This window comes from Lissotriton vulgaris, chromosome 2_1 (genome assembly GCF_964263255.1).
Source record: "Lissotriton vulgaris chromosome 2_1, aLisVul1.2, whole genome shotgun sequence".
Taxonomy (NCBI): domain Eukaryota; kingdom Metazoa; phylum Chordata; class Amphibia; order Caudata; family Salamandridae; genus Lissotriton; species Lissotriton vulgaris.
Genome location: NC_141687.1, coordinates 395,611,224 through 395,638,764, shown reverse-complemented (window position 1 = coordinate 395,638,764; position 27,541 = coordinate 395,611,224). Strand labels below are relative to the sequence as shown.

Sequence of the window (27,541 nt, the reverse complement as noted above, 5' to 3'; positions counted from 1 at the left end):
GACTGACTGTATGAGTGAGTGATTAAATGTGTCTTACTAAATGCATGGGTTAGTGACTAAACTGTCTATGTGTGCATCAGTATTTCTGTTGTTGTGTAAGCTGCTGCATGTGTTGATCAGTAGCTATATTAGTGGCTATATGGGTTATTGATTGGTTGCCCAAGTATTTGAATCGGAGACTGAGTGTGTGTGGCTGGGAGGTGTGTGACTCTGTGCATAGATGTGTGAGCAGTTGATTCACTAGGTGTATGAGTTCAAGAGTGCATGTGGAAACAGCTATATGGGTGGTTGACTGGGTGCATGGGTGTGTTGGTGAGTGAATGGATATCTCGGTGCTACATGTCCAAGTAAGTACATATGTAAAACACAGTGCATGTGAGAGTTGGCATATATAAATGACTATACATGAGAGCCAGTGAATGTGCGAGTGGCTGTATGGATTTATTGTGTACTTGTATCTGTGATTGTATAAGAGAGTAAGTATGTGTTAGTATATGTTTGAATAAGTAAGGTGTTGTGTGTATAACTGTATAGTTGAGGAAATGGAAGTGTGATTGATTCTTTGCATGACTGACTAGGTGTGTGAGTAACTCCATGGATGAGTGGCAGTGTGTGAGTGTCTGTATAGGTGTATGAGTGCATATGATAGTGTTGTATTGATGAGTGACTGTATGTATGAGTGATGCTATGGGTGAATGAGTGAATGTGTGTGTAGACCTAGGAATCAGTGAGTGCGTATGTATTAACTGGTATTGGTGTGTCAATGGTTTCAAGAATGGTAGTCTGTATTTAACACTGGGTGTATCAAAGGTTATATTAGAGTGTGAGGAGGTGCATCGTATTATCACATGAATGATATCATCAGTGATGTGATCAGTGATGTCAAATGAGATGTCATCAGTGATGTCATTTGAGATGTCATCAGTGATGTCACTGACCATGTCATGAATTATGTAATATGTGACATCATCAGCAGTGGATTGCGGGTGCGCGAAATATAGTTAGTACAACTAACTATATAGGAGCAATTTCAATGGATTTTTAAATGCTAATTCCTAACTATATAAGGCCTGAAACCTATAGTTTTTAAGTGAATTTGCAAGGTTTTTAAAATGCTAATTCCTAACTATATAAGGCTTGAAACCTATGGTTTTTTCAGTGAATTTGCAAGGTTTTTTAAATGCTAATTCCTAACTATATCAGGCATGAAACCTATATTTTTTTTCAATAAATTTCAAAGGTTTTGTAAATGCTAATTCTATTAGCGGATAACGTTTATATTTGTTATTATCATTCTGGGACCACCTGAGCAGCCATCTTGTTTCTCAGGAGAAGTGAGGCACAAGAGAGCACAAAACAAGAGTGGAAAATGCGAAAAGGGGGCAGGGTTGAGTCCCCCTGACCCCCTAGCCCTTGTCAGGGGATCCCAGAAGGACCACCAAGTGCAGAAATCGCGGGGTACGCGCACAGTACGCGTACCGTACGCGTACGGTGCGCGTACCCCGCGATTTATTTGGATTTTGTGTTTTTTTGCCCTTGGGGGTCCTTTTGGGACCCCCTGAGAAGGGCTAGACTGTTAGGGGGTCTCTACCCTGCCCACTTTTCGTGTTTTCCACTCTTGTTTTGGGCTCTCTTTTGTCTCAGTTCTCCTGAAAAACAAGATGGTGGCCAACACTTCCTGGTTTGGACAGTTTGGAATGTAGACAGTCGACTGCCAGCCAATCAATAACTCGCTCGCGCACGTAAGGTTATGCGCACGTACGCGTACGGTACGCGTACGGTTAGCGCATATAGATATATAATTTGCTCAGATTCAATTTTCTCAACAACTACTGGAGGGATTTTCACAAATATAGAAAAGGCACTACTGCGTACCTGTCCCTACCATTTTGCTAAGTTTGGTGTAATTCCGTTCAGCCGTTCGGGCTGCAGCCGTGTCTAAAGGTCCCATAGAAAATGCCATTTGAAAAATTTCAAATTCAATTTTCTCAAGAACTACTGGAGGGATTTTCACCAAACATAGCAAAGGCACATCTGCATACCTGTCCCTACCATTTTGCAAAGTTTGGTGTAATTCCATTCAGCCGTTCGGGCTGTAGCCGTGTCTAAAGGTCCCTATGGAAATTAACATGGGGAAAACACGTTTTGGGACCCCCCCTTTTCTCTCGGCCCCCGCTTGACGAATCTCCCCAAAACTTTCAGGGAAGGAGCGGAGCGAAGCAATTTTAGGGACAATTACATGCAGATTCCTCAATCAGCGCCAAAGTTATTCCCAATAGAATGTTGGGGATTTCCTATGGTAACTACGTCCCAACTATATATACCTACCGTCGACCGCCAGTAGGTAATATATGTGTATGTGTATACATATATATATATTCAATGAAAAACCCATAGGTTTCAGGGACGTTATAGTTAGTTGGAGATTTCACTCGTACAAAACCAGAGAAATTCGAACGTTATAGTTAGTAGAGCTAACTATAACTCGCGCCCCCGCAATACCCTGCTGATGTCGTCATATATTACATCACTTATGACATGGTCAGTGACATCACTGATGACATCACCGATATAAACTTTCAAAATATATATGTAATGCTGCGTGGTGGTCCGTGATTCCTGTGGTCAGAACCGATTCAAGCAGAGACCTGGTCTCATATATATATATATATATATTTTGCAATGTTTCATACATTTACAGTTGTCAGAAGTAGTGAAATTGATTTAGGTAGAAATTGTAGCTATGAACATAAATACAACTATGTGAAAATTTCCGCTCATAGATTCTTTTGTGAATTAGTCCTGTGGTCTTTTAGAAAGAGATATTGCTCTTGCCTTGGCAAGGTCCCGGGTTTATAGGAGTTACATAGTTGACTAACTTGGCAAATTCATTTCTGGATGTCTTTTCTCCAACACCTATAATACCCAAATTGCTCTACAAAATTTGGAGAAGCCAAGGAGGTAAGATTATTCTGGTAGTGCCCACCTGTACCTAATGGTTTTAGGGCATGAGTTGTCAAGAAGGTATGCCTGTTAAGGAGTTTTCCTCATCACTGCAGAGGTCCTAACATTTTACCAATATGCAACCTGTCTGTATTGTTAGATCTTGATTTTTATTCAAGTGGGTTTGCCTCAGGATAGCCTGACAGACTCCTGGTAGGTGGATTACTATGTCGAATGAAGTATCAGATTAATGAATAAATAAACCCATGAAGTTGTACTGTATGCAGCATTTTTGTGTTATCTGGTCAACCTGGGCCATCATTCATAGTCAAACCGATCCTATTTGAAAAGAGCTGCAGCCCATAGGAATATTGACAGGAGTGGTTTTCATTGCAAGTGCATTTGTGAGAAGACACTGTGGTGGGCCCCTCCACATGTACCTATCCGCCCAGGGCACCAATCTTTATTGAGGGTTAGAAGTTTTTTTTTAGCTTGTGATATTCGATGATGTAGTAACATGGAAGAGATTAGCTCAACTATTGCCATTACATCTGCACAAAAATTGAGGAAGCTGCAGTTCTTTTCTCAGTTAAAATGAATAGAGCAATTTATAGGATAGAGTGTGTTTTTACAAACCTTTGTTGGGAAGTTTACAAAAGACGAATTTCTGTATTTCTGTGTTTTGGATTAGGAAAACACTCTCATAGCTTTACCCGTGTTCTGTCATCTTTGTGTTTTTGAATGTAATTGTGAATATGAAGGCTGATCTGTACTCTAAAGCTACATAGGACTTACAAGGGTATGTAGTCTGTGCCCATAAAGTTGAAGTGCACTTTCTGATCCTGTTCCAGTCTGACTCAAGTTTCCCAGAAGGTGATACAGTGAAGAAGCAATTGCGCTCTGGAATCTTCATGTAGTACGTTCATATTTACAGTGTTTAACGTTATGGAGCACGTATGATTGAGCCTACTTTTTAAATAATAAAGTAATACAATTAGGCAGGAAAAACACATCTGCTAACGTTTATTGCTTAGTTCCATGAAAATATATTCTAATTGGATAGAGAATAGATTTTCCTGATGGTTCTTCTGACTGTTTACCCTGACAGGAGTGGTATAAAGCTCACAATGCCAGAAGAACAGTTCATCCTAATAGCATCAACTGCACAAGAGAAGGTACGAAAAGTAATTTTTATTTGTTGAGAACTCTGATCTTTACATACTGTTTGTAATGGAAATTTGGACCAAATATTTCGCTGCCAAGTGCAGGATTTGTTGTGCAATCTTTACTATTGTGGATCAGAGTTGTTAAATGGGTTCATCGGAGGTGGCAGAAAATTTCATTTTGTGTTGCAGTCCTAATGACAAACAGTTGTTATTCATGCCTCGTTCTGTATGCTTAGAAAAACAAGTTGGTCAATGCTTAAAAAAAGACACCTTAACAGCTGGGAACAATGGCTTTGGTACTTGTATTTGTTATTGCTTCATAAATTATTAGTGTAAAGGTAGGTAACCCTCTTTGTCAGACTGATTTGCCTATGCCAGCATATTTCCTGCAAGACTGTTGTGATATATTAGACATTTATAAGCTATAAAAATAATATTGTTATGTAGTTCCCCACTTGCCAGTAGGAACTGCGCGTTTGCAACATAAACATAAGGATGGTGCCAGACTGCTTCTATGCACCCCTGCAGCATATGTTGTCCTAGAGACTAGGTAGCCCACAGTGCCACCAAATGCATTGCTGAACCTAGACTGGTAGCAAATGGTTTTGACAACCACAGAACATGACAACCCTGAGCTCTCACCAGAATCGTGGTAACAAATCTACAACTTTTTTGTTCAGTCCCTCATGCTCTCTTTCTCTCATAGAATTCTTCAAGAAATACACAGTGGGGTGCTTTCAATATTTATTGAACCATCATGATTTTTGTATAGAATATATGTTCTGCAATGATCAATAGGTATAAACAAACCCGGTGGCCCTAGACATAACTCGATTACCATCAATAAATGAATTAATGTTGAATAAATGGGGTCAACCCAACAGAAGTCACAGGACCTGGGTATTAATTGGTATAAACAAACAAGATGATCAATAGACAGAATACAAATGCAAGTGATTAGTAATATATTAACAGTGAACAAAATGAAGAGTTCCCCCATCTCACTGAGACAATGTGTGTGTGTGTATATATATATATATATATATATATATATATATATATATATATATATATATATATATATATATATATATATATGTTCGAGGCATATGAGCTGCAGATTACACACTGTGTATAGATGGCCACCTAGTGTTGGGCCCAGATGTTTGCAGTTTGTTTTTGCTCTAGAAAGTCTTTGGAAGTCACAGGATAGGTGACTCCTCCTTTGGATCATACTGCGCATGGGCATCGGCTCCATCCCCAGATTGTTTTTTTCCGCCACCGGGCTCGGATGTGTTTTCAGCGCTCCATGTTGGAACCGATATCCTTGGGCGCGCAATCCTGACTGTTCCGCTTGTGCCTCTTTCCGCTCCAAGAAGACGATCCGGGAGCTAAGAGCTCGGAGAACAATGGCTCGTTCATCAGCTCCTATTCCAGACGAGATCTTCCAAGAGGGCGTCAACGTCCCAGAACAACAACATGACGTCGACAGCAACTCCGAGGCCCAAGATTCCGAAGTCGAGGACATCACTCCGGCACAGAGGGTCGTAAGTAAGAACGTCTACCCAGACCCTTCCTCGACAAATTCAAAAAAGGCTTCGGTCACACCCTTGCCCTCGGGCTCGGGTGCACACCGGAACACTGCTTCCAATGTCCCGCCTTCGAGCTCGGCTAAGAAGCCCACTAAGCCTTCAGGTGACTCTGGCCCGAGTCAGCCTGCCCACGGTGCTGGCGCACATCTACCGGCAACAAAAAAGATACCATCGTCGGCCTCCAAGACGGCATCAAAACAATCGGCGCCGAAGCCTAGTGTTAGCTCCTCGGCACCGAAACCACACTCGGACCGAAGCAAACCCGCATTGGAGTCGAAAAAAATCATCGAATCTGAAAAACCCATCAGAGCCGAAAAAATAATCGGAACCGGAAAAATCATCGGGTCCGAAAAAGGCGCATACTTCCCCGGCTAAAGACACTGCCAAACAACAAGTATCAAAGCCAAAATAAGCTCACAGCTCGGTGCCAAAAAAGCCCTCCGCACCAAAGGATCTGCCTCCATCAGAGGACTTATTTCATCCAGACCCTGCACAAAAGACTTTGGTTAAGGATCCAAACACTGGTCGACTAACTCTTAGTTAAAAAAAACCTCCATTTGACACACCTACACCTGCTCATCATCCAAAGAAGAAGGACATTGCTACCTCTCCTCTAAGGATTCCTTCTCCTCCTCCTCTCTCTCCTCCTCCCCATATACCATCATCGCCTCCTCCCCTACCACAGCACTCCCCTACACCTTCTCCCATAGCAGATGATGAGAACAGGGATGATAGCTCTGATGACACAGGGGGTGGTGCAGATAGTGAGCCACCAGGTCAGTCTCTTCCTCCGGGCTGATCTGACCCTTGGAATGATTATAACACTCCAGACGTCCCTAACGTCCCTCAAGACGACATATATTCCTCTAGAAGATACTATGGGATTTAATCAACTAGTACATAGGGCTGCACAATACCATGGGGTTGACCTACATACTGACACTGTAGAAGAAGACGTCCTAATGGATATCTTTGACAACGCACAAATGTCCGCATCAATTTTACCCATGCTTAAGGGAGTTATTAAGCATGCTCCAGAAGTCTTCAAAGACCGAATTAGAACTCAGGTCATCAACCCACGAATAGCGAAAGATTGTAAAGCTGCCCCTTCAGATCCAGCATATATTAAAGGCCCAGCACCATTAGACTCTCTTGTGTCTTTACGGCATGCAAAAGAGCAAATTCACAAACATCAGGTGAAGCTCCCCCACCAGATAAAGAGTCTAAGCTCCTTGACGCATCCGGTAAAAGAACTGCGTCTCAGGCAGCAAACTGACGTATTGCAATACACAGGCATTATTGGCAAGATACGACAGGGCACATTACGATGAATTAGAATCATTAATGAACCCCCCCCCACCGATAAGTATAAAAACAGGGCAAATGAGCTTATACAAAAGAGTAAAAATATGACAAACACCTCTATTCATTGTGCATTAGATACAGCAGACACTGCCTCCAGAGCAATTAATACCAGTGTTCTGTTGCGTAGACACGCATGGCTACGCATTTCATGTTTCATACCTGAAGTCCAAAGTGCCATACTTAACCAGCCCTTTGATGAGCGACACTTATTCGGACCTAATGTGGACGTGGATTCACAGTAATTCACACCAAGTCACATCTGCAACCTTCCCATCTACAACAATATCTCAGTGCTACAATAAACACTGAATTAGCACTAGCCTATTCCTCTCCAGCCAGGATAACAAGTGTACAAACTCTCCTAACAAAATCCAAACCGCAACACTCTCTTCCAGCTCGAGTATTCATGCAGCTCATAGGAATGATGGCATCTTGCATATTCATAGTACCTCACGCAAGACTACAAATGCGTCCACTTCAAGAGTGCTTAACAAGCCAATGGAACCAGGCTCACGGTCAATTAACAGACCTAGTGTTGGTAGACAGTCGGACTCCTCGCCATCTGCAATGGTAGAGCACCAAAAACCTTTCAAAAGGCCGACCGTTTCTAGAGCCAGTTCCTCAAATAGTCATAACAGCGGACGCATAGCTCTCCGGGTGGGGAGCTCACCTACTGCATCACACTATGCAAGGCAGGTGGACACCCCAACAAAAGTCACTCCACATAAACCACCTGGAGTTACTAGCTGTATTTGTAGCCCTAAAAGCATTCCAAAAGCAAGTATCAGGCAAAGCTGTCTTAGTCCGCACAGACAATATGACAGCCATGTACTACATAAACAAGCAGGGGGGAACACACTCTCTTCAGCTCTCTGTTAGGGCAGCAGATATGGAGATGGGCTATACCACTAAAGATCTTTCTCTTAGCCCAGCATGTTCCAGGAGTACAAAACACCATAGCAGATGTGCTAAGTCGACAGACACAGCAGATCCACGAATGGGAACTTCATCCACAAGTTCTTCAACCATTCTTTCAACGGTGGGAACAACCTCAGATAGACCTCTTCGCTACCCACGAAAACGCAAAATGCCCAAGCTTCGCCGCCAGATATCTACGCCCTCTGTCCAAAAGCAGTGTGATATGGATGAACTGGTCCGCAAAATTTGCTTACACTTTTCCACCTCTCCCACTACTTCCGTTAGTGGTACGCAAACTACAGCAACATTCCCTAAGACTCATTCTAGTTTCTCCAACTTGGGCCAGACAACCGTGGTACACCACGCTGCTGCAACTTTCTGTGGTACCACACCAGAAACTATGCCTATCTCCACGCTTATTAACGCAGAACCATGGAGAGATCAGACACCCGGACCCAGCTCAGCTCAACCTAGCGATCTGGCTCCTGAAGTCATAGAACTTGGTTACCTTAACCTCCCTTCAGACTGTTTGAACGTTATTAAAGAAGCTAGACTTCCCACCACTAGAGCTTGTTATGCAGTTAAGTGGAAACGGTTTGTAATATACTGTCAAAATAACCACATCAATCCTTTAGATGTGTCTATTCAACACATCATAGGATACCTATTACACCTTCAAAAGTGTAATTTAGCTTATCCAGTATTGGGTTATCTTTCGTAGATTCACATGCCTGAATCATTCCCAGTCGTTGAGGCGGGAGTCCCTCGGTAAATAAAAAAGCAGTGCCAAAAGCACTTTGTAGTAGTAGGCCCTAGAAAAGGCCTGAGGCCTAGATTATAGTAGCCTATCTACATCATTATGCTAAAAAGACCAAAGTCTTTGCTCCAACCAATCAGCTTACAGCACCCTCTAGAACCTTCCCTGCAGAGCCAGCTCTCCTCAGATTTTCACCGCACGTCGTGTGGAAGGGAGTCTCCCTGAGTCTTGACTCAGTTTTTTCTTCAGAGCTTCAAGATGTCTGACAAGAAGTCCTTATTTAGACCTTGCAGAACCTGCGAGAAGAAGAGGGTCCATGTGGATGACCAGCATAAGGACTGCAGTTATTGCCTTCATCCCAAACATGAGGCACAAAACTGTAAGATCTGCCGTACCATCCTTTCTTAGACCTTAAGGGATAGGGAGGCCAGAGTCCTTTTGTGGCTTAAATTCTCTTCCACGGATGATGATGATAGAGCTTCTACCTCTAGCAAGAGGGCGAGGTCTCAAGAGGATAAGACAAGTGAGGGGAGAAAGCATGCTAAAACCTCCCACCTCACTTCAGGCTCTTCACAGAGATCCCAACATTCTGTCTCTGGAGCCTCAGCCACCAACGATCCTTCAAAGAAAACTGTGAGTAAGAGTTCTACTGTCTCCTCACTAGTAACTACTGTTTCTACTTCAACCTCTTCTTCAATGGCTATGATATCCACTGCATCTATTACTACACCTATTGTGTCTACAAAGATTTGTATTGTGGGAAAAAGAACTCTCGTACACGACTCGTCGACGAAGACATCATCGTCAACGAAGCCTTCGTCATCTAAAAAGAGCCCGTCGACGAAGTCATCGTAGCCACCGTCGACGACTGTCTCGTCGACGAAGAAAGCATCGACGGCTGCCCCGTCGACGACGAGCCCGCCTTCGGTTACTCCGTCGACGACGATCCCGTCGACGGTGGCTCCATCGACATCGAATCCATCGACGACGGTCCCGTCGACGTCGAGCCCATCGACGACGATCCCGTCTGCGGTAAGACCATCGACGACGATGCCTTCGTCGTCGACCTCGTCGACAATAAACACGTCGACGACGGCATCTTTTCAGCAGGCGGATGCACCTTTGTCACCGGTGCCATCAAAACTGATGGAATCAGCTTTGCTGAAGCCTATTGCTGGGAATCAGTCTGTTTGTACGCCAATTTCAACAAAGAACTTTCAACTCGTGTCTTACAAGAGACAACAAGGTTCATATATATCGCCACTTATGCCCTCTCATCTTCTAGAATCTTACTCCGATGATGAAGAGGAGGATTTTGAGGACGATGATAATGAAGGTGCTTTTGGTGTGGCGCGTCACCCATCTGACCTCATCATCAAGTGTCAGGATGATGATGAAGACGAATCTTACACTAAGCACTACTACCAGGAGGATATCATAGTGCCTCATGCATTGGAACATCAGAGACGGCCTAGGTTCTCAGAAGTCACTCAATTACCGCCTACTTTGATGCAAGACTTACAGGCTATGCTGGCGGATTATAAACAACGTTTTCCGCCACAAATGCCTCAACCTAGTACTACTGTTCCTCCGCCTCAAAATCCACCGCTTTCTCCAGTCGTGGAAACCCCGCCACCGGTATTGCCTCCGCATACTCCAGACACGTCATCAGAAGAGGAAGTAGAAGACGGAGAGTTGCCTAACGTACCTTCATCAGACCCATGGGATGAATAAGTTATCCCCATGCCATCCCCTCCGACTCCTCCGCCTTCAGATTCACCGCCTGAAGATGTAGGTGGGTTTCACAACCTGATGCATAGAGCATCAAACAGATTTAAGCTCCCGGTGACAGTGGAACAAACGGAGTGTTTTCTCCATGATTTTAAAGAGGAAACAAGGAAGGTGTCTAGAGCCATTCCTATCATTGACTATATTTGGAAGGAAGGCATAAAGATAATGAAAAACCCTGCATCTGTGCCTGCTGTGTTGCCAAGAATTGAAAAGAAGTACCGTGCTCTGCTCACTAGTCCGGCGTGCCTTATTGGTCATCCACGCCCGGATTCAGTAATCTCTCAGGCGGCACAACAAAGGTCGAAGAACCCAGCTACCCCTATTTCTACACCACCTGATAAAGTGGGGCGACGCTTAGACCTTATTGGTAAAAAGTTTTCCACCATGGCTGCAGCATCGATCAGAGCGGCAAATTCTTTGGCGATTATTGGGTGCTATTAGTTCGAGGCATGTGGGCTGCTGAATTCATATCTGTGCATAGTCCGCCACCTAGTGTTGGGTCCGGATGATTGCACATTGTTGTCCTGGAAGAGTCTTCGAAGTATCACGAGATAGGTGGCTCCTCCCCTGGACTACAGTGCGCATGGGCATCGCCTCCATCCCCAGATTGTTTTTTTCCGCCATAGGGTTCGGATGTGTTTTCGGTTCCCTCCATCGGAACCGATAGTTGTTCGATTTTTACTTGAGACCAAAAGGTCTTTAGGCTGGGCGTCGGTATAGTTGCGTTCGGGTTTTCTTACTGACTCTCAGCTCCGATCTCCTACTGCCCTTCCACGTGCTTCGACGCGGACGGGCCTACACTACAACCTTTGCTATGGAGCGGACTCCATTCAAGAAGTGTCCGCTGTGTCACTCAAAATATTCGCACCTCGACGTGCACCCCGTGTGCAACACATGCTTGTCACCGGATCACCGTGAAGACACCTGCATGGCGTGTTCAAAGTTTAGGAGTAAGAAAACTTTGAAGATTCGCCGGGCTAATCGACTCCAGGCACAGTTGTCGGCTTCGGCGCCCCCACCTGATGACATCTTTCAGGAATCGGTCGAGGAAGAGGACGACGTACAAGGGTCGGACTCTGGCCCCGCGTCCGAGGAAGAGACCTACGACGCGGATGAGGAGGCCTACGACGAAGTCTCCGGTGAGGTAGGGGACGACGAACTGATTTGTGCCACGATGGGAGATAGCTCAGAGGAAGAGCATCCCCAACCAGACTCCGGGGTTACTCCCCGTCATACGGCCCAGGTCGAGGGATCGCCTTCGGGCCTTACCCAAGATCTAACTATGAGTCCTACGTCCCCGCCTGCGGGCCCGGTCACGGACATTTCTAACAAGAAACCGAAAGTGAAGCCAACTGGTCTCGCACCCTCGGATGCGAAACCGAAACCGAAAGTGGCGTTGGTGAAGAAGGTTCTGGAGGCGTCAACTTCCACAAAACCCAAGATGGCCGACTTGAAGAGCCACGCCAAAATGGCCGACCAGAAGAGCCGCGCCAAAATGGCCGACCCGAAGCCCTCTGGGTCGGCGCCAAAGGTGAAGGCACCCGACGCGGCTGCGTCGGCACCGAAAGGGGTCGCGGACCCGAAGACGGCTTCAAAGAAGCGTCACGCCGACGGTGCGCCAGGCCATGGAGCGTCGGCACCGAAGAAGAGACCTACCGGCGACCGGGCTCTCGGAGACAAAGAGTCGCTCGAGACTGTTCAGCCCTCGGAATCCCTTACAAAGAAAGTGGGAGAATCCTTACGGCGGATCCAACAGTCCACTGTGGTTCCCAGCAAGGACACTGTAGTGCCTAGGTCCACGCCGAAGCCTGCCAAGGAACAAACGCCCATTCGTTTTACCCTTCCTCCCAAGTCGGCGCCGAAGGCCTTCGCGCCTAAGCAGAGCGGACACTCTCAGGAAGTACTGACGCCGAAGGCTGCCTTGGTGGTGTCGAAGCTTCGGCTCCAACCGCTTGCGGTGGAGGAACGTCGTGAGGTGATCATCGACGCCAACACCGGAAAATTGTCGCTCCTCAAACGAAAGATTACGTCGGAGCCGGCCATGGAACCTTTCAGGATTCCACTCAAGAACAAAGGGTACTCGGCGGAATCTTCGGCTCTGATGGAACCTCTGTCTCCACAAGCTCTGGAACACTCGCCGGCCCGTTCCCCCGTGCCTGACGTGGACGAGGAAGAGGCCGAGTACAACTATCCTGCGTACTCGGATCCGGAAGAGGAGCATGTGCCCTGGACAGCAGGAGGCGACACAGACGACCCGCAGTCGGGCCAGGACACTCAACTTTTCGCCGCAAAGACGTCCCCGACAGAGGACTCGGCGGCATTCAATGCTTTGATAGAGAGAGCTGCAGCGAACCATGACGTCGAACTGCACTCAGACCCCGTGGATGCGGATTTCTTGGTCGACACCTTCTCGGTAGCCGAAAAACAAGTCAAGACACTACCGATGCTTAAAGGGGTGCTGAAGCATGCACAGGAGGTATTCAAGGAACCCACCCGGGCACGGGTGGTCAATCCTCGCATCGACAGGAAATATAAAGCGGCGCCCACGGATCCCACGTATATTAAGGGACACTTGCCATTGGACTCCCTGGTGGTGTCCAACGCTCGAAAGAGGGCGAATTCGCAGACTACTGGTGATGCTCCTCCCCCAGACAAAGAGTCCAAGGTCTTTGAGGCATCAGGCAAACGCATTGCTGCACAGGCAGCGAACATCTGGAGGATCTCTAACACTCAAGCCCTGCTTGCACGTTATGATAGGGCCCATTATGACACATTAGAGGCCATCCTGCAACACTTGCCTGACCAATACAAGGAGGCGGGGGAGATGCTCATTCAGGAGGGTAAACTCATTACAAATGCATCCATCAAATGTGCCCTAGATGTGGCAGACACTGCCTCCAGAGCTATCAATACAAGCGTTTTACTTAGACGCCATGCCTGGCTTCGAATTTCTGGGTTCAAACCCGACATACAAACCACAATACTGGGTCAAACAGTGAATCCTGACCATCTGTTCGGCCCTGAGGTGGATGCCTCCCTAGAAAAGATGAAAAAAGATACCGAAACTGCCAAGTCTATGGGGGCTTTACAAAGTCAGCAGTTTCGGGGTGGTTCCTTTCGCCGCTCCAATTCAAGGGGCACCTCGAGAGGCCAGGCATCCCAGTCCACTCAATACTACAAGGGTAACACCCAGTCCTCGTATAACAACAACAAGGGCAGGGGTGGCTACAGAGGCAATAATATCAAAGGCAGGGGACGTGGAAACAATGCCTCCAGGTCCACCACCTCCAACAAGCAGTGACATCTTGTCACTTCCCCCCGATCACACGACACCTGTCGGGGGGAGACTCCAGCAGTTCCTGCCGGCGTGGAGGTCCATCACCACGGACAGGTGGGTGAGGTCTCTTATCCAGTACGGGTACTGTCTAGAACTTACGTCCATTCCACCGGACATACCGCCAAGAAGCCGTGCTATGTCCGACGAGCACTTGACCTTGTTGCAGCAAGAAGTACTGGTCATGCTGCAAAAAGGGGCAATAGAGCTCGTTCCATTGCAAGAACGGGGAACGGGGGTATACTCACTGTATTTTCTGATCCCCAAAAAGGACGGATCGCTCAGGCCGATCCTGGACCTCAGGCCCCTAAACTGGTACATCAACTCAGAGCACTTCCATATGCTCACATTGCAGCAAGTGCTTCCCCTGCTTCAACAGGGGGACTTCCTAGCAACGCTGGATCTGAAGGATGCCTATTTTCATATTCCCCTGCATCCTTCCCACAGAAAGTATCTCAGATTCACGATCTTAGACCAGCATTACCAGTTCAGGGTCCTGCCGTTCGGGGTCACCACGGCACCGAGAGTTTTTACCAAATGCCTAGCGACTGTGGCGGCGCATCTCCGTCGCCAGCACGTCCATGTCTTTCCATACCTAGACGACTGGCTTATTCAGGCAAAGACGGAACAGCAGTGCGTAGACCACGTGTCACGCACCATTCACCTCCTGCACGATCTGGGATTCTCTCTGAACTACCCAAAGTCCCATCTCCAGCCCGCCCACGTGCGACAGTATCTGGGCGCGACAATCGACACTCTGGCAGCCACTGCGCAGCCGAGTTCAGTGAGAATCGCCAGTATCCAGGCGCTGATCCAACGATTCAGACCCCAACACTCGCTTCCAGCGAGGGTGTTCATGCAGTTGATAGGCATGATGGCCTCCTGCATCTCCATTGTCCCGCACGCGAGACTACATATGCGTCCGCTTCAGGAGTGCCTGGCACGTCAGTGGACTCAGGCTCATGGGCAACTGACAGACCTAGTGTTGGTGAGCGGTCGGGCGTACAACTCTCTGCATTGGTGGAATCCACAAAACCTTTGCAAGGGCCGACCATTCCAAGAGCCTGTCCCACAGATCATCCTGACAACGGACGCCTCTCTCCAGGGATGGGGAGCGCATGTACTCCATTACACGGTGCAGGGACTATGGACACTTCAGCAAAGGAAGATGCACATCAATGTGTTGGAACTGATGGCAATCTTCATGGCCTTAAAGGCGTTCAAAGTACATCTGTGCAACAAGGTCGTGTTGATCCGGACGGACAACATGACGGCCATGTACTACATCCAGAAGCAGGGAGGAACACACTCTCCACAGCTGTCTCATCTGGCTCAGAGCATGTGGAAGTGGGCCATTCAGAGGAACATCTTCCTCATGGCAGAACATCTCCCAGGCAAGGACAACCAAATGGCGGATCTGCTCAGCAGACACAGCCATCAGATGCACGAGTGGGAGTTACATCCATCAGTACTCCAACCGTACTTCCAAAGGTGGGGTCATCCAGAGATCGACCTGTTCGCCACAAAGGAGAACGCAAAATGCCAAAGCTTCGCCGCCAGATTCCCACACCCCCAATCACAGGGCAATGCGATGTGGATGAACTGGTCAGGCAGATTTGCGTACGCTTTTCCCCCAGCACCTCTGATACCGCTGGTGGCACGCAAGCTCAGGCAACACTCGATGACTCTCATCCTGGTTGCTCCAACGTGGGCTCGCCAACCATGGTACACCACGTTTCTGGAACTCTCCGTGGTACCGCATCAAAGGCTTCATCTCACTCCCAGCCTTCTGACGCAGAGCCATGGCGACATTCAGCACCCAGATCCGCAACAGCTCAACCTGGCGATCTGGCTCCTGAAGTCCTAGAGTTTGGCTACCTCAATCTTCCTCCCGATTGCATGGACATCATTCGGGAGGCGAGAAAGCCCACTACTAGAGCTTGTTATGCGGCTAAATGGAAGAGGTTTGTCGTCTACTGCGTGGAGCACAGCATTGACCCGCTAGACGCTTCCATTCAAAACATCATATGTTACCTCTTTCACCTGTATCGGTGTAATCTAGCTTACTCTTCCATCCGCATTCACCTGTCGGCTATGGCAGCATACCTCCAAAATAGGCAACACCTGTCACTCTTTAAGGTCCCTGCTATCAAGGCTTTTCTGGAAGGACTCAAAAGAGTCAGTCCACCAAGGACTCCACCAGCTCCGGAATGGAACCTCAATGTGGTTCTTACAAGGCTGATGGGTCCTCCCTTTGAGCCACTACACTCTTGCGAGCTGCAGTTTTTGACCTGGAAGGTGGCGTTCTTGGTAGCAATCACATCGCTACGGAGGGTTAGCGAACTGCAGGCGCTCACCATCCAAGAACCTTTCTTCCAGGTACATGCCAACAGGGTGGTGCTCCGCACTAACCCTAAGTTCTTACCCAAAGTGGTCTCGCAGTTTCACATAAACCAAACAATTGAATTGCCGGTGTTCTTCCAAAACCCAGAGACGCTGGCGGAGCGGATGCTCCACACCCTTGATGTGAAGAGGGCCTTGATGTATTATGTGGACAGGACAAAAGATTTCCGCAAAACCAAACAACTTTTTGTTGCTTTTGCCACACAACACAAGGGAAATGCAATCTCCAAAGCAGGAATAGCTAGATGGATAGTAAAGTGCATTCAGATCTGCTACGCTAAAGCTAAGCGCACTCTCACTATCCCACCGAGGGCCCACTCCACTAGGAAGTTGGGGGCCTCTATGGCGTTCTTAGGTAACATTCCCTTAGAAGACATCTGTAGAGCAGCCACATGGTCTACCACTCATACTTTCACTAAGCACTACTGTGTAGACGTGCATTCAAAACAACAGGCAGCTGTTGGTCAGGCTGTTCTAAAAACGCTTTTTCGGACTGCTGCAGCTGGCACGGGCGGCCGCCGCTAATGGAGGGACTGCTATGTATTCTATGCACAGATATGAATTCAGCAGCCCACATGCCTCGAACTGCAAATGCTACTTACCAGTATGCATCTGTTCTTGGCATGTAGGGCTGCTGACATTCATATCGCCCACCCTCCTCCCCGGCGCCTGTAGCAGCTGCAGTATGTATTCATATACACACATATGCTCATAGCATGGTCATCACTCACTTCTTCACTCCATCTCTGCCTATGGCTAAAAACAATCTGGGGATGGAGGCGATGCCCATGCGCACTGTAGTCCAGGGGAGGAGCCACCTATCTCGTGATACTTCGAAGACTCTTCCAGGACAACAATGTGCAATCATCCGGACCCAACACTAGGTGGCGGACTATGCACAGATATGAATGTCAGCAGCCCTACATGCCAAGAACAGATGCATACTGGTAAGTAGCATTTGCATCGCCAAATGTGGTCCGAAATGGCTGGTTTCATAGAGCTGATACCAGAGGACAAGAGACAGGAAGCCCGAAAAATTCTAATGGAAGGAGAGCGCGCAGCGGAGGAATCCATCGACTGTGCACTAGATATTGCGAACACAAATTTCAGACAGTTAGCAGGAGCAGCTGTCTTAAGGCGTCAAGGGGGGTTGAAAGCCACTACCTTTCGTCCAGAAGTTCAATTGAAAGTACTGGACATGGCATATGACGGAGAGTCCCTCTTTGGGAAACATGTTGACGAGGCTCTCCAAGCGATTAAAACAGATACAGATACTGCAAAGTCGCTAGGGTCATTGCAGTATAAAAGAGGATCGTTCAGAGGAATAAGAGGACGCAGTTATTCGTCCAGAGGAAATTATTACCAGCAAGGCAGGCAATATCAGCAGCAATACCGCCAGAATTATTAGTCCTCGTATCGACAATCTGGATCGGCTGGTTTCTCTCGTCAAGGAGGAAGAAGGCGCACAAACAATCAAGGAAGAGACAATCACAAGAAACAGTGAGGAAGAGACAATCACAAGAAACAGTGAGGTCAATTGGGCGCCGCCTTCTGTCCCCTACCTTCCCGTGGGCGCGAAGATATCTGCCTTCCAACAGCAATGGCATCACATAACAACGGATCAGTGGGTGTTAGACTTGGTCCAGCATGGTCACACCCTAGAGTTCATCACCAAACCTCCAACAACTCCGCCCAGGGGTCCCCCTTCCCCTCGTCTTCACATATTGATCAAGGAAGTTCAAGCTATGCTTCTCAAGAACGCAGTAGAGAAGGTTCCAAACCATCAGAGAGGGGCAGGTTTCTATTCCCGTTTTTTCCTCATAAAAAAAGAAATCAGGGGAATGGCGACTGATCCTAGACCTGCGCAATCTGAACAGATATCTCAAGAAGCAGGGATTTCGAATGGTCACCCTATCGGACATTCTCAGCTGCCTCAACGAGGGAGATTACATGGCTTCCTTGGACATGGAAGATGCGTACTTCCACCTCCCGATTCACCCAAAATATCGAAAGTACCTCCGTTTCACTGTTGCTGGCGCCCATTATCAGTTCAAAGTTCTCCCATTTGGCCTCAAGTCGGCCCCAAGGATTTTTACGAAGTGCCTAGCATCAGAGGCAGCAACTCTTCGGGCAGCAGAAGTACAGGTCTTCCCGTATTTGGACGACTGGATAGTCAAGGCTCCATCAAAGAGCAGAGTAAAGTCCAACATTACAATATGCCGCAATCTCTTTCAATCGCTAGGCCTCACAATCAACAGGAGCAAATCTCAATTGGTTCCGAAACAAAACCTGCTGTTCCTAGGAGCTTGTCTGGACACAATAGAATGCAAGGCATTCTTGTCTCGAGAGAGACAACTCCGACTACAGGCTTTGGCCATAAAACTGTCAAGAAAAAGGTCACTTTCAGTTCGCCTATTTGCATCACTTCTGGGAATGTGCTCTTCGGCCATCAACCTCATTCCATTGGCGCGTCTCAAGATGCAGCCTTTACAGGAAGAGCTACATCGTCAATGGCATCAAGCGACAGGCTCTTTCGAGGACACCATCACAGTCACCAACAGGATGGTGCATGCTCTTCAATGGTGGTCTCAGCTCAGCAATCTGGAACAGGGGCTCTCATTCTTGCAGACTCCTCTGGATTTCATTCTGACGACAGATGCGTCCATGGAGGGCTGGGGAGGTCATCTCCAGGACTTACAGGTGCAAGGAAAATGGTCTCAACAGCACAAAAAATGCCACGTCAACAGTCTAGAGTTGAAGGCCATTTATCTTTCGCTTCAAGCGTTCCTCCCCAGGATAGCAGGATCCTCGGTCCTGGTCAGAACGGACAACACTACAAGCATGTTTTATATAAACAAGCAAGGGGGAACGAGATCAGCAACGTTATCCAGAGAAGCCCAAGAGTTATGACAATGGTTAACAATTCACAACATAACTCTCAGAGCGGAACACGTCAGAGGTCTCTACAACACCTTAGCAGACAAACTGAGCAGGTCCTTGTCAGATTGCCACGAGTGGGAACTGCACAACAACCAGTTGAACAAGGTGTTTCAGAGATGGGGCAAGCTGAGGTTGGATTTATTTGCAACCCAACAGAACAAGAAATGCTGGTACTACGCCAGCAGGTACCCTCAACATGGATCAAGGGGGAATGCCCTGTCCATGCGATGGTCAGGGATTTATGCTCACGCCTTTCCTCCGATCCCTTTGATTCCATGAGTGGTACGCAAGATTAAGTTGGAGAGTTGTCGTCTTCTCCTAATTGCTCCCAAGTGGCCTCGCCAGTATTGGTTTCAGGAACTCATGCTACTTTCTCAGGAACCACCGATCAGACTGTTGGTAACCCCAACACTACTGTAATACAACAAGGGTCAGGTGCTTCACCCAGACCCTCAATCGCTAAAATTGCACGCATGGCTCCTAACTTCCTAGAATTCGAACATCTCCAAATTCCTCAGGACTGCTGAGACATTCTAAAGAAAGCAAGAGCCCAGAGTACATTAAAAACGTATCGTCTCAAGTGGGAGCGTTTCTGCGCATGGTGCATCTCTAGTGCTTTACACCCTATAGAGGCGCCAGCAGAGAAAATACTACCCTATTTATTGCATTTGGCACAATCTGGTCTTTCTTTTTCGTCAATAAAGGTCCACTTAGCGGCCTTATCCAGGTAAAGAAAGATGGCTAACACTCAATCGCTCTGCTCTTCATCGCTAATCAAACAATTTATGAGGGGTCTTTTCCGGGCTTATCCTCCAGTAAAGCCCTCAACACCGAAATGGGAGCTCAACACTGTTCTCTCACAGCTGATGAAGCACCCGTTCGAGCCCATCCATAGAGCTGACCTAAAGTTCTTGACATCGAAGGTTGCTTTGTTATTAGCGCTAACTTCCGCCAGAAGAGTGAGAGAAATTCAAGCCTTCACTATAAAGGAGCCCTTTTTGCATTTCTCCCAGGACTATGTCACTTTGCGGACAAATCCAACTTTCATACCAAAAGTGCCTTCCCAGTTTCATCTAAATGAACCAGTCAAGCTGAAAGTTTTCTTTCCAAATCCTTCAACACCGGCTGAAAGAACATTGCATTCTTTAGACATCAAACGATGCTTAAAGTTCTGTCTCCAGAGAACCAAGACTTTGAGAAAGTCAGATCAACTGTTTGTAGCTTATGGCCAGACTACATTGGGAAAAGTGGTCACTAAAACCACAATTTCAAGATGGATAGCATCCGCTATTCAATTCTGTCACGTCAAGGCTAATCTACCATTGACAAGGTCTGTTCGATCTCATTCCACAAGAGCTGTGGCAGCGTCTGCAGCTTTGTTTGCAGGAGTGACGCTTGAGAACCTTTGCCGTGCTGCAACATGGAAGAATGTCCACACGTTTACAAGACACTACTGCCTGCAATCAGGAAATCAGGATGATGCGGCAGTGGGCCAAGCTGTTTTACGTCACCTGTTTCCATAAGGAGTATATTCAGGTACTAATGTTGGCTTATTTCATATAATGTACATACAATTCAATAGATTGCTTATAATATGCAGACATATGTTAACATATTGTGTGTTTTTATGATGCTTAAAGTTCCTTTCCAGAAGGAGATTGCATGATTTCTATGTTGAATCTGAACATGATTTATTAATAGATCAATCTCTAGGCGATTGTTAACTATGCATACATGGGGGTGCACCACAATAAGTCTCCCACCATCCGCAACCGACTCTGCCTGGCTTACTGCTTGCTATTCTGATTCAGGCATGTGAATCTATGAAAGATACCCCAATACTGGATAAGAAAACAAGTTACTTACCTGTAACTTCAGTTATCCAGTATTGGTATCTTTCATAGATTCACATGCACCCACCCTCCTCCCCGGAGAGTCAGTTCTCTAAGTTCGGGATACTTGTTCCCACTTGTGCTACGAAAATCTGAGGAGAGCTGGCTCTGCAGGGAAGGTTCTACAGGGTGCTGTAAGCTGGTTGGTTGGAGCAAAGACTTTGGTCTTTTTAGCATAATGATGTAGATAGGCTACTATAATGTAGGCCTCAGGCCTTTTCTAGGGCCTACTACTACAAAGTTCTTTTAGCACTGCTGTTTTATTTACCATGGGACTCCCGCCTCGACGACGGGGGATGATTCAGGCATGTGAATCTATGAAAGATACCAATACTGGATAACTGAAGTTACAGGTAAGTAACTTGTTTTAGTACACCTTGCTGCCATTGCAGCATACCTACAAAATAGACAACATCTATCTCTTTTTAGAGTGCCTGCCATAAAGGCTTTTAAGGAAGGACTCAAAAGAATAATCCCTTCCAGGACACCACAGTCAACGGTGTGGAACTTAAACATTGTTCTCACACGGTTAATGGGACCTCCCTTTTGAACCATTACATAAATGTGCATTGCAATTCCTAACTTGGAAAGTAGCTTTCCTAGTAGCTATTACTTCTCTCAGAAGAGTTAGTGAACTACAAGCATTCACCATTCAAGAACCCTTTTTGCAAATGCACCTTGAAAAAGTCATTTCACCTTTCCATCTAAATCAGTCTTTTGAGCTGCCCGTATTTTTCACGGAGCCACAAACAGTCGCAGAAAGATCTCTTCACACCTTAGATATCAAAAGAGCATTGCTTTACTACATTGTAAGAACGCAAACCTTTCGTAAAACAACACAACTTTTTATGTCTTTTTCACCACCACATAAGGGTAACCCCATTTCAAAATCTGGGATAGCTAGGTGGATTGTCAAAAGCATACACATTTGTTACCACAAAGCTAAACGTACGTTATCTATTCCTCCTAAAGCCCATTCTAGGAGGAAAATAGGGGCTTCAATGGCATTTTTAGGGAACATTCCCCTAGACGACATATGCAAAGCAACTACACCGCACACATTCACAAAACACTATTGTGTTGATGTGCAAACTAAACAACAAGCTACTGTGGGCCAAGCTGTACTAAAAACCCTGTTTCAAACCACTGCAACAGATACTGGTGGTCGGCGCTAAATGTGGGTACTGCTATACAATCTATGCTCAGTGTGTAATCTGCAGCTCATATGCCTCGAACGGGAAATGCTACTTACCAGTATGCATTTCTTCTTGGCATGTACAGCTGCAGTGTTACACACGCCCACCCGCCTCCCAGGCTACCTTTATCTGTTCCAGTATTATCTTAATTCGATACAAATTACATGGAAATCCTTACTTTTCTTGTAAAACTCCATCAATTCCCTAATGGCGAGAAACCATCTGGGGATGGAGCCAATGCCCATGCGCAGTATGATCCAAAGGAGGAGTCACCTATCCTGTGACTTCCAAAGACTTTCTAGAACAGAAACAAACTGCAAACATCCGGGCCCAACACTAGGTGGCTATCTATGCACAGTGTGTAACTCTACAGCTCAAAAATAAATAAATAAATACTTGCCAAGAACAGATGCATACTGGTAAGTAGCATTTTCCATATATATGCATATATATATATTTATATATTTATTTATTTTTTCAAGCTAAATTCCAACTTTCATCTAATTGTGCAAAACAAATGAGCACGGACTCCAATTATTTGTGTATTTACTTTATTTCTCGCAACTTGCCATTACGCGCTTCGATCACCTGAAGTGACCTTGATCACACACACACACACATATATATATATATATATATATATATATATATATATATATATATATATATATATGAGCACAATCTTCAAACCTCCACAGGCAGCGGCGAAAGAAGAAGCAGACCCCACGTAATCCAGGCAAGATGTTATTTATTATTCCAAGTGCCTTCCAAAATGCAACGTTTCGACTACAAACGTAGTCTTGTTCACACACCACATTTTAAAACCGGAAACTTCTTTTATAATTGCAGTGCTGACCCACCCTTTTGGGCCACACCTACCAAAACGTGAGTCACATGGTTGTGCCAAAATGTTGGATACAAACAGTTTAAAGATACAGTGCACAATATCGCTATGTCAATGTAACTTTGTTGCATCAATAGAAACAAACAGAAACAATACTGCATGCTTAAAGATTATTAAAGGCAATCCAAATTGATTTCTGATAACATAAACATGAAACCAGAAATTTTTACGGAGAACAAAATAGCTGCATGAATGCGCTGATGTTATTTGAGCATCAGTAAATGAGACAAAATAATATGCATGAATGCATGATATACCTCACAGTAAATCAGAAAAAACAATTTCAGAAAATGTACCAAACTGAAGCATGAAAAATTATTCTAAAGATGCAAATCATAGCTGTACAATGTAAATTGTTCCATAGCTGGGCACAACCTGTCGTGAAAACAAATACTGTGTAACACCAAAAAACAACACCTTAATGTGAAAAACACACAATCAAGTATCAGTCCCATGTATTTATAAAAATATTTTTTCATATATTATGAAAAAATCATCTAAAATATCATAAATATATAAGGACTATTTACAAAACAGCTGTGTTTGAAGAAAAAGTGCTTGAATAAATATACAGTGTAAAGAAACCACCAAAAGAAGACGATTCCCAAAGTGTTCGTTAAAAAACTGCACTGTTCAAAGAACCAAGCAGCTAACTCAGATTTAAGAAACAGGACTACAGAATACCTGAAACAGGTGCTTAAATTCAAGATTTCATACGTATACAGATTGTACATAATTCTTTATATTTACTTGGCTCATCTCACGTTAGAATTCATTTAATGTGTTGTGTTCAGAGTATATACAGTGGATTAATGTTCTTACAGAAAGTTGTGCATGTCCTCTGTCGCATTCAACCCGTTTGGTTGTTTGCTGTCGAGTTTGATGATAAACTGCGTTTCTAGTTGGCGTAAAAGTTTATCACGGTCACCACCTCGCCTTAAGGGAGCAACAGAATCAATGACGTAGTAATTGAGACATGACAGATCCCTGTTGTGTCTGCTGTTGAAGTGGCGTGCCACCGGGTATGCCCCGTCGTGATTTACTATAGCGCGAAGGTGCTGCAGTATTCTAACGCCAGTACTGTAATTCTGCGCCAGTACTGCCTACATATCGTAGACCGCAGGTGCAAGTTAGGACGTAAACCGCAAACTCCGTACAGCAGTTGTAATTGCCGTGAATCGGAAATTCAGTTTCAGAAAACGGAGTGCGGTAATGGGTAGTATTCCGTCCAAACTTGCACGCCCGACAAGAGGAACATTTGTGAAATCCCTTGCCACCAAACCATTGGGTAATCATAGGCAATTCAGGGCTGGATTGTACTAGCTTACTGCGCATACTGTATGCACGCCTGAAAGTGATTACTGGTTTGTCAGGGGTTATATCACGTAAGACTCCATCCGTTTTTAAGACTGCCCAGTGTTTGTTGATAATGGATTTTATCTTGCGGTGCTGTCTACTATAAGTAGTAATTAATCTACTGGAATTGGATGTTGCGTTAGCGTTGGGGGATTTAGGTGTCAATAAAGAGTCCCTAGATCTTTCTTTGCTCTTTTGCAATGCAGTTGCAAGGCAGGATTTGCTATACCCCCTTGCCTCCAATCTTTTCAGCATTGCAGTGGCCCCCTCATCAAACTTTTCTTGGGTGTTACATATTCGCTTAAGGCGCAACAATTCGCCGAGCGGAATGCACATAATGACGTGTTTGGGATGGCCACTACTGGCATGTAAAATACTGTTGCCAGCAGTGGCCTTCCTGTGAAGGGAAGTGATAATTTTGTTCTCTATGATGTTAATAGAGACATCAAGAAACTCAGCCGTGCTATTGCTGATGTTGGAAGTAAAGAACAAATTGAACTGGTTGTTGTTGAGCGCCTTCACAAAGTTTTGAGCACTCATCATATTTCCCTCCCACACACAGAAAATATCGCCAATAAAACGCATCCAATATTTGACGCATTCATATCCAGGAATGCCTGGTAAGTCCTGCTCCTCCCACAGCCCAACGTGCAAGCACGCGTAGCTGGGGGAGAAGCAGGACCCCATGGCTACACCACGTATTTGTTTCCATATATCTTTTCCAAACAAAAAATAGTTGTTGTCTAAACACCATTGTACCAAATTGCAAATCATCTTGTTGTGGCTATAATACATGCAAGTCTTCTGCCCCAAGAAATGTCTTATACCTTCTATTCCTTTGTTGTGTTCGATACAGGTATATAGGGACTCAATGTCCAAAGTGATAATACACCAGTCTTTCTGCCATGTTATGGATTCCAATTTGGATAAAAAGTCACCCGTATCCTTGATATAGCTCGGTAAGGATTGGACATGCTCTTGTAAATAAAAGTCAATGTAACGTGAAACATTTTCACCCATACCTTTGATCGCGGAAATTATGGGCCTCCCAGGTGTTGGATTTTGCATCTTGTGCACCTTCGGGATCAGATACATATGTGGAATCACTGGGTGTTCAATCAATAAGAATGCACATTCGGTAGATGTAATCAAATTTTCCCTTTTGTAGGATAACAGCAATTTCTTAATACTTTCCTTTGCATGCTTGTATTGAATACCATTGCTCCGTATGTAACAATTAGCATTGTCCAATTGACGTTTGGCTTCCGCAATGTACTGTTCCTTTTGCCACAACACAATGTTGCCTCCTTTGTCGGAGGGACTCACGATGATTTCTTGATTCTTAGACAATTTGGCCATTAAATTATTATACTCCTTTGTTTGGAAACTGGACAAGTCTTTGTTAGAGTGGATTTGTTTATTGAGTTTTTTCAAATCCTCAATGATGCATTTGTGATAAATGTCCACCGCATCCTTGGGCATGATGGGGACAAATTTGCTTTTAGGTTTAAAGGGACTTTCACCAGCACCTTTCTGGGGAACATCCATCTCACGTAATTCTCTCTGAGTATCAGGGACATCCGTGTTCATGTCAAGTGGTGGGGTTGCATTGTTGAGGCTGAAAAGCGTAATGAGGGTTCTTGCATCATTTGCTGGAACCAAGGAAGGACTGGTTGCCTCGTCAACCTCCTTGTTGGGTTCAATTGTTGTAACACCAGGCTTTGATTTGATTGTGTGAAATTTTTGAAGTTTCAACTTCCTGATATATAAATAGACATCAGCCCTAGTGCTAGTGTAGTTAAAAGAGCTCTCAGGACAGAAATTCAGGCCCAACTTGAGAATGTGTTCTTCAGCTGTAGTTAATGTCACATCCGATAAATTAACAATAGTGCTGGCATCGATTACTGTTTGTTGTTTTTCTTTTTGTACCATTTCTTTTTTGGTGGTTGCGACTCTTTTGGCGCGTTTTCTTCTTGCCTTGCGTTTTTCCTTTTCCTGCATTGCGTGACCGTGTCCGGGGACCTTGCGCTTGCAGTTGAGCCTCAACCAAAAAATCAATCTCTTCTCCCAGGTCGAGGATAGCATGTGAAGAATTGTCCTCTGCCAGACTTGACAGAGACCCGCATGTGCTGGATGAGTTAGCCAGCGAAATGGTATCTGTGGAAGTTGTATCTTGATTATCCAATGTTGCAGCTTGAATTTGTTGAGCCTGACTTGTTTGAGATTTAGAAGCTGTTTTCTGTATTTGCCGCTGCTTTTTAGCTTGATCATATTTGCGTGCAAATGTGTATATCTGTCCCGTCTCATAGTCATTGAGATCTCTTGCAAATTTATTAACTTTGCGCAGCTTGATTTTATCCTCGTGTTTTTTCAAACGCTCGCTGATGTCTTTACGACCTTTAGCTATCACCGCCTGTGTTGCTTCATCGGTGAAAGCATCTAAATCCTTGTTAATTTGTACTATTTCATCAAGGAGTGTTGCACGGTCCAAGATCGCATATTTTATCAGAAGCCTGATTAAGTTCATGGATGCTCCCAAATTCAGTTCCCCCCATTCTCTCAGCATGTTGGGATTGGGGTCCACAAAACTTGGCGCCAGCATTATGCGTAATCCCCTCGGGACTCGCCCCACCTCTTCATATTTTGTAAGGGATTTGTGCTCCCACCATTTTGTGATTTCTGAACGAGACTTTTTTTCCAATAAGTGTAGCATTGCCTGTAGTTGCGGCACTGACTTGTGCTTGTTTGCTACCTGATCCTCGTGGTAATTGTGCAAATAAAGCATCCGCAGCCGCCTCCCGCTCTGTTTCCGTGCTTGCTGCCATAGTTTTTAAACAGGACAGTCGAGTGGTGTAATTTCGGAAGTTTTATGTGCACTGCAGATAGTATTGTGGAATTAGGGCAAACGATTTAGACCCTTCGCGTTCGCACGCCGCCTTGGATGAAACGCTGCCTCCTCACCTGACGTTGATGAATGAAACGGT

General features: G+C 45.6%; 1 protein-coding gene across 1 annotated transcript in view; it reads left to right on the top strand.

The window, feature by feature from the left end:
- Positions 1 to 27,541, top strand: part of ALS2 (alsin Rho guanine nucleotide exchange factor ALS2) — a 1,343,724-nt gene that overhangs the window by 553,049 nt on the left and 763,134 nt on the right. The window contains exon 17 of the mRNA XM_086955258.1: positions 4,052 to 4,118. Coding sequence (XP_086811384.1) covers positions 4,052 to 4,118 — 67 coding nt within the window. The remainder of the gene's footprint in view (positions 1 to 4,051; positions 4,119 to 27,541) is intronic.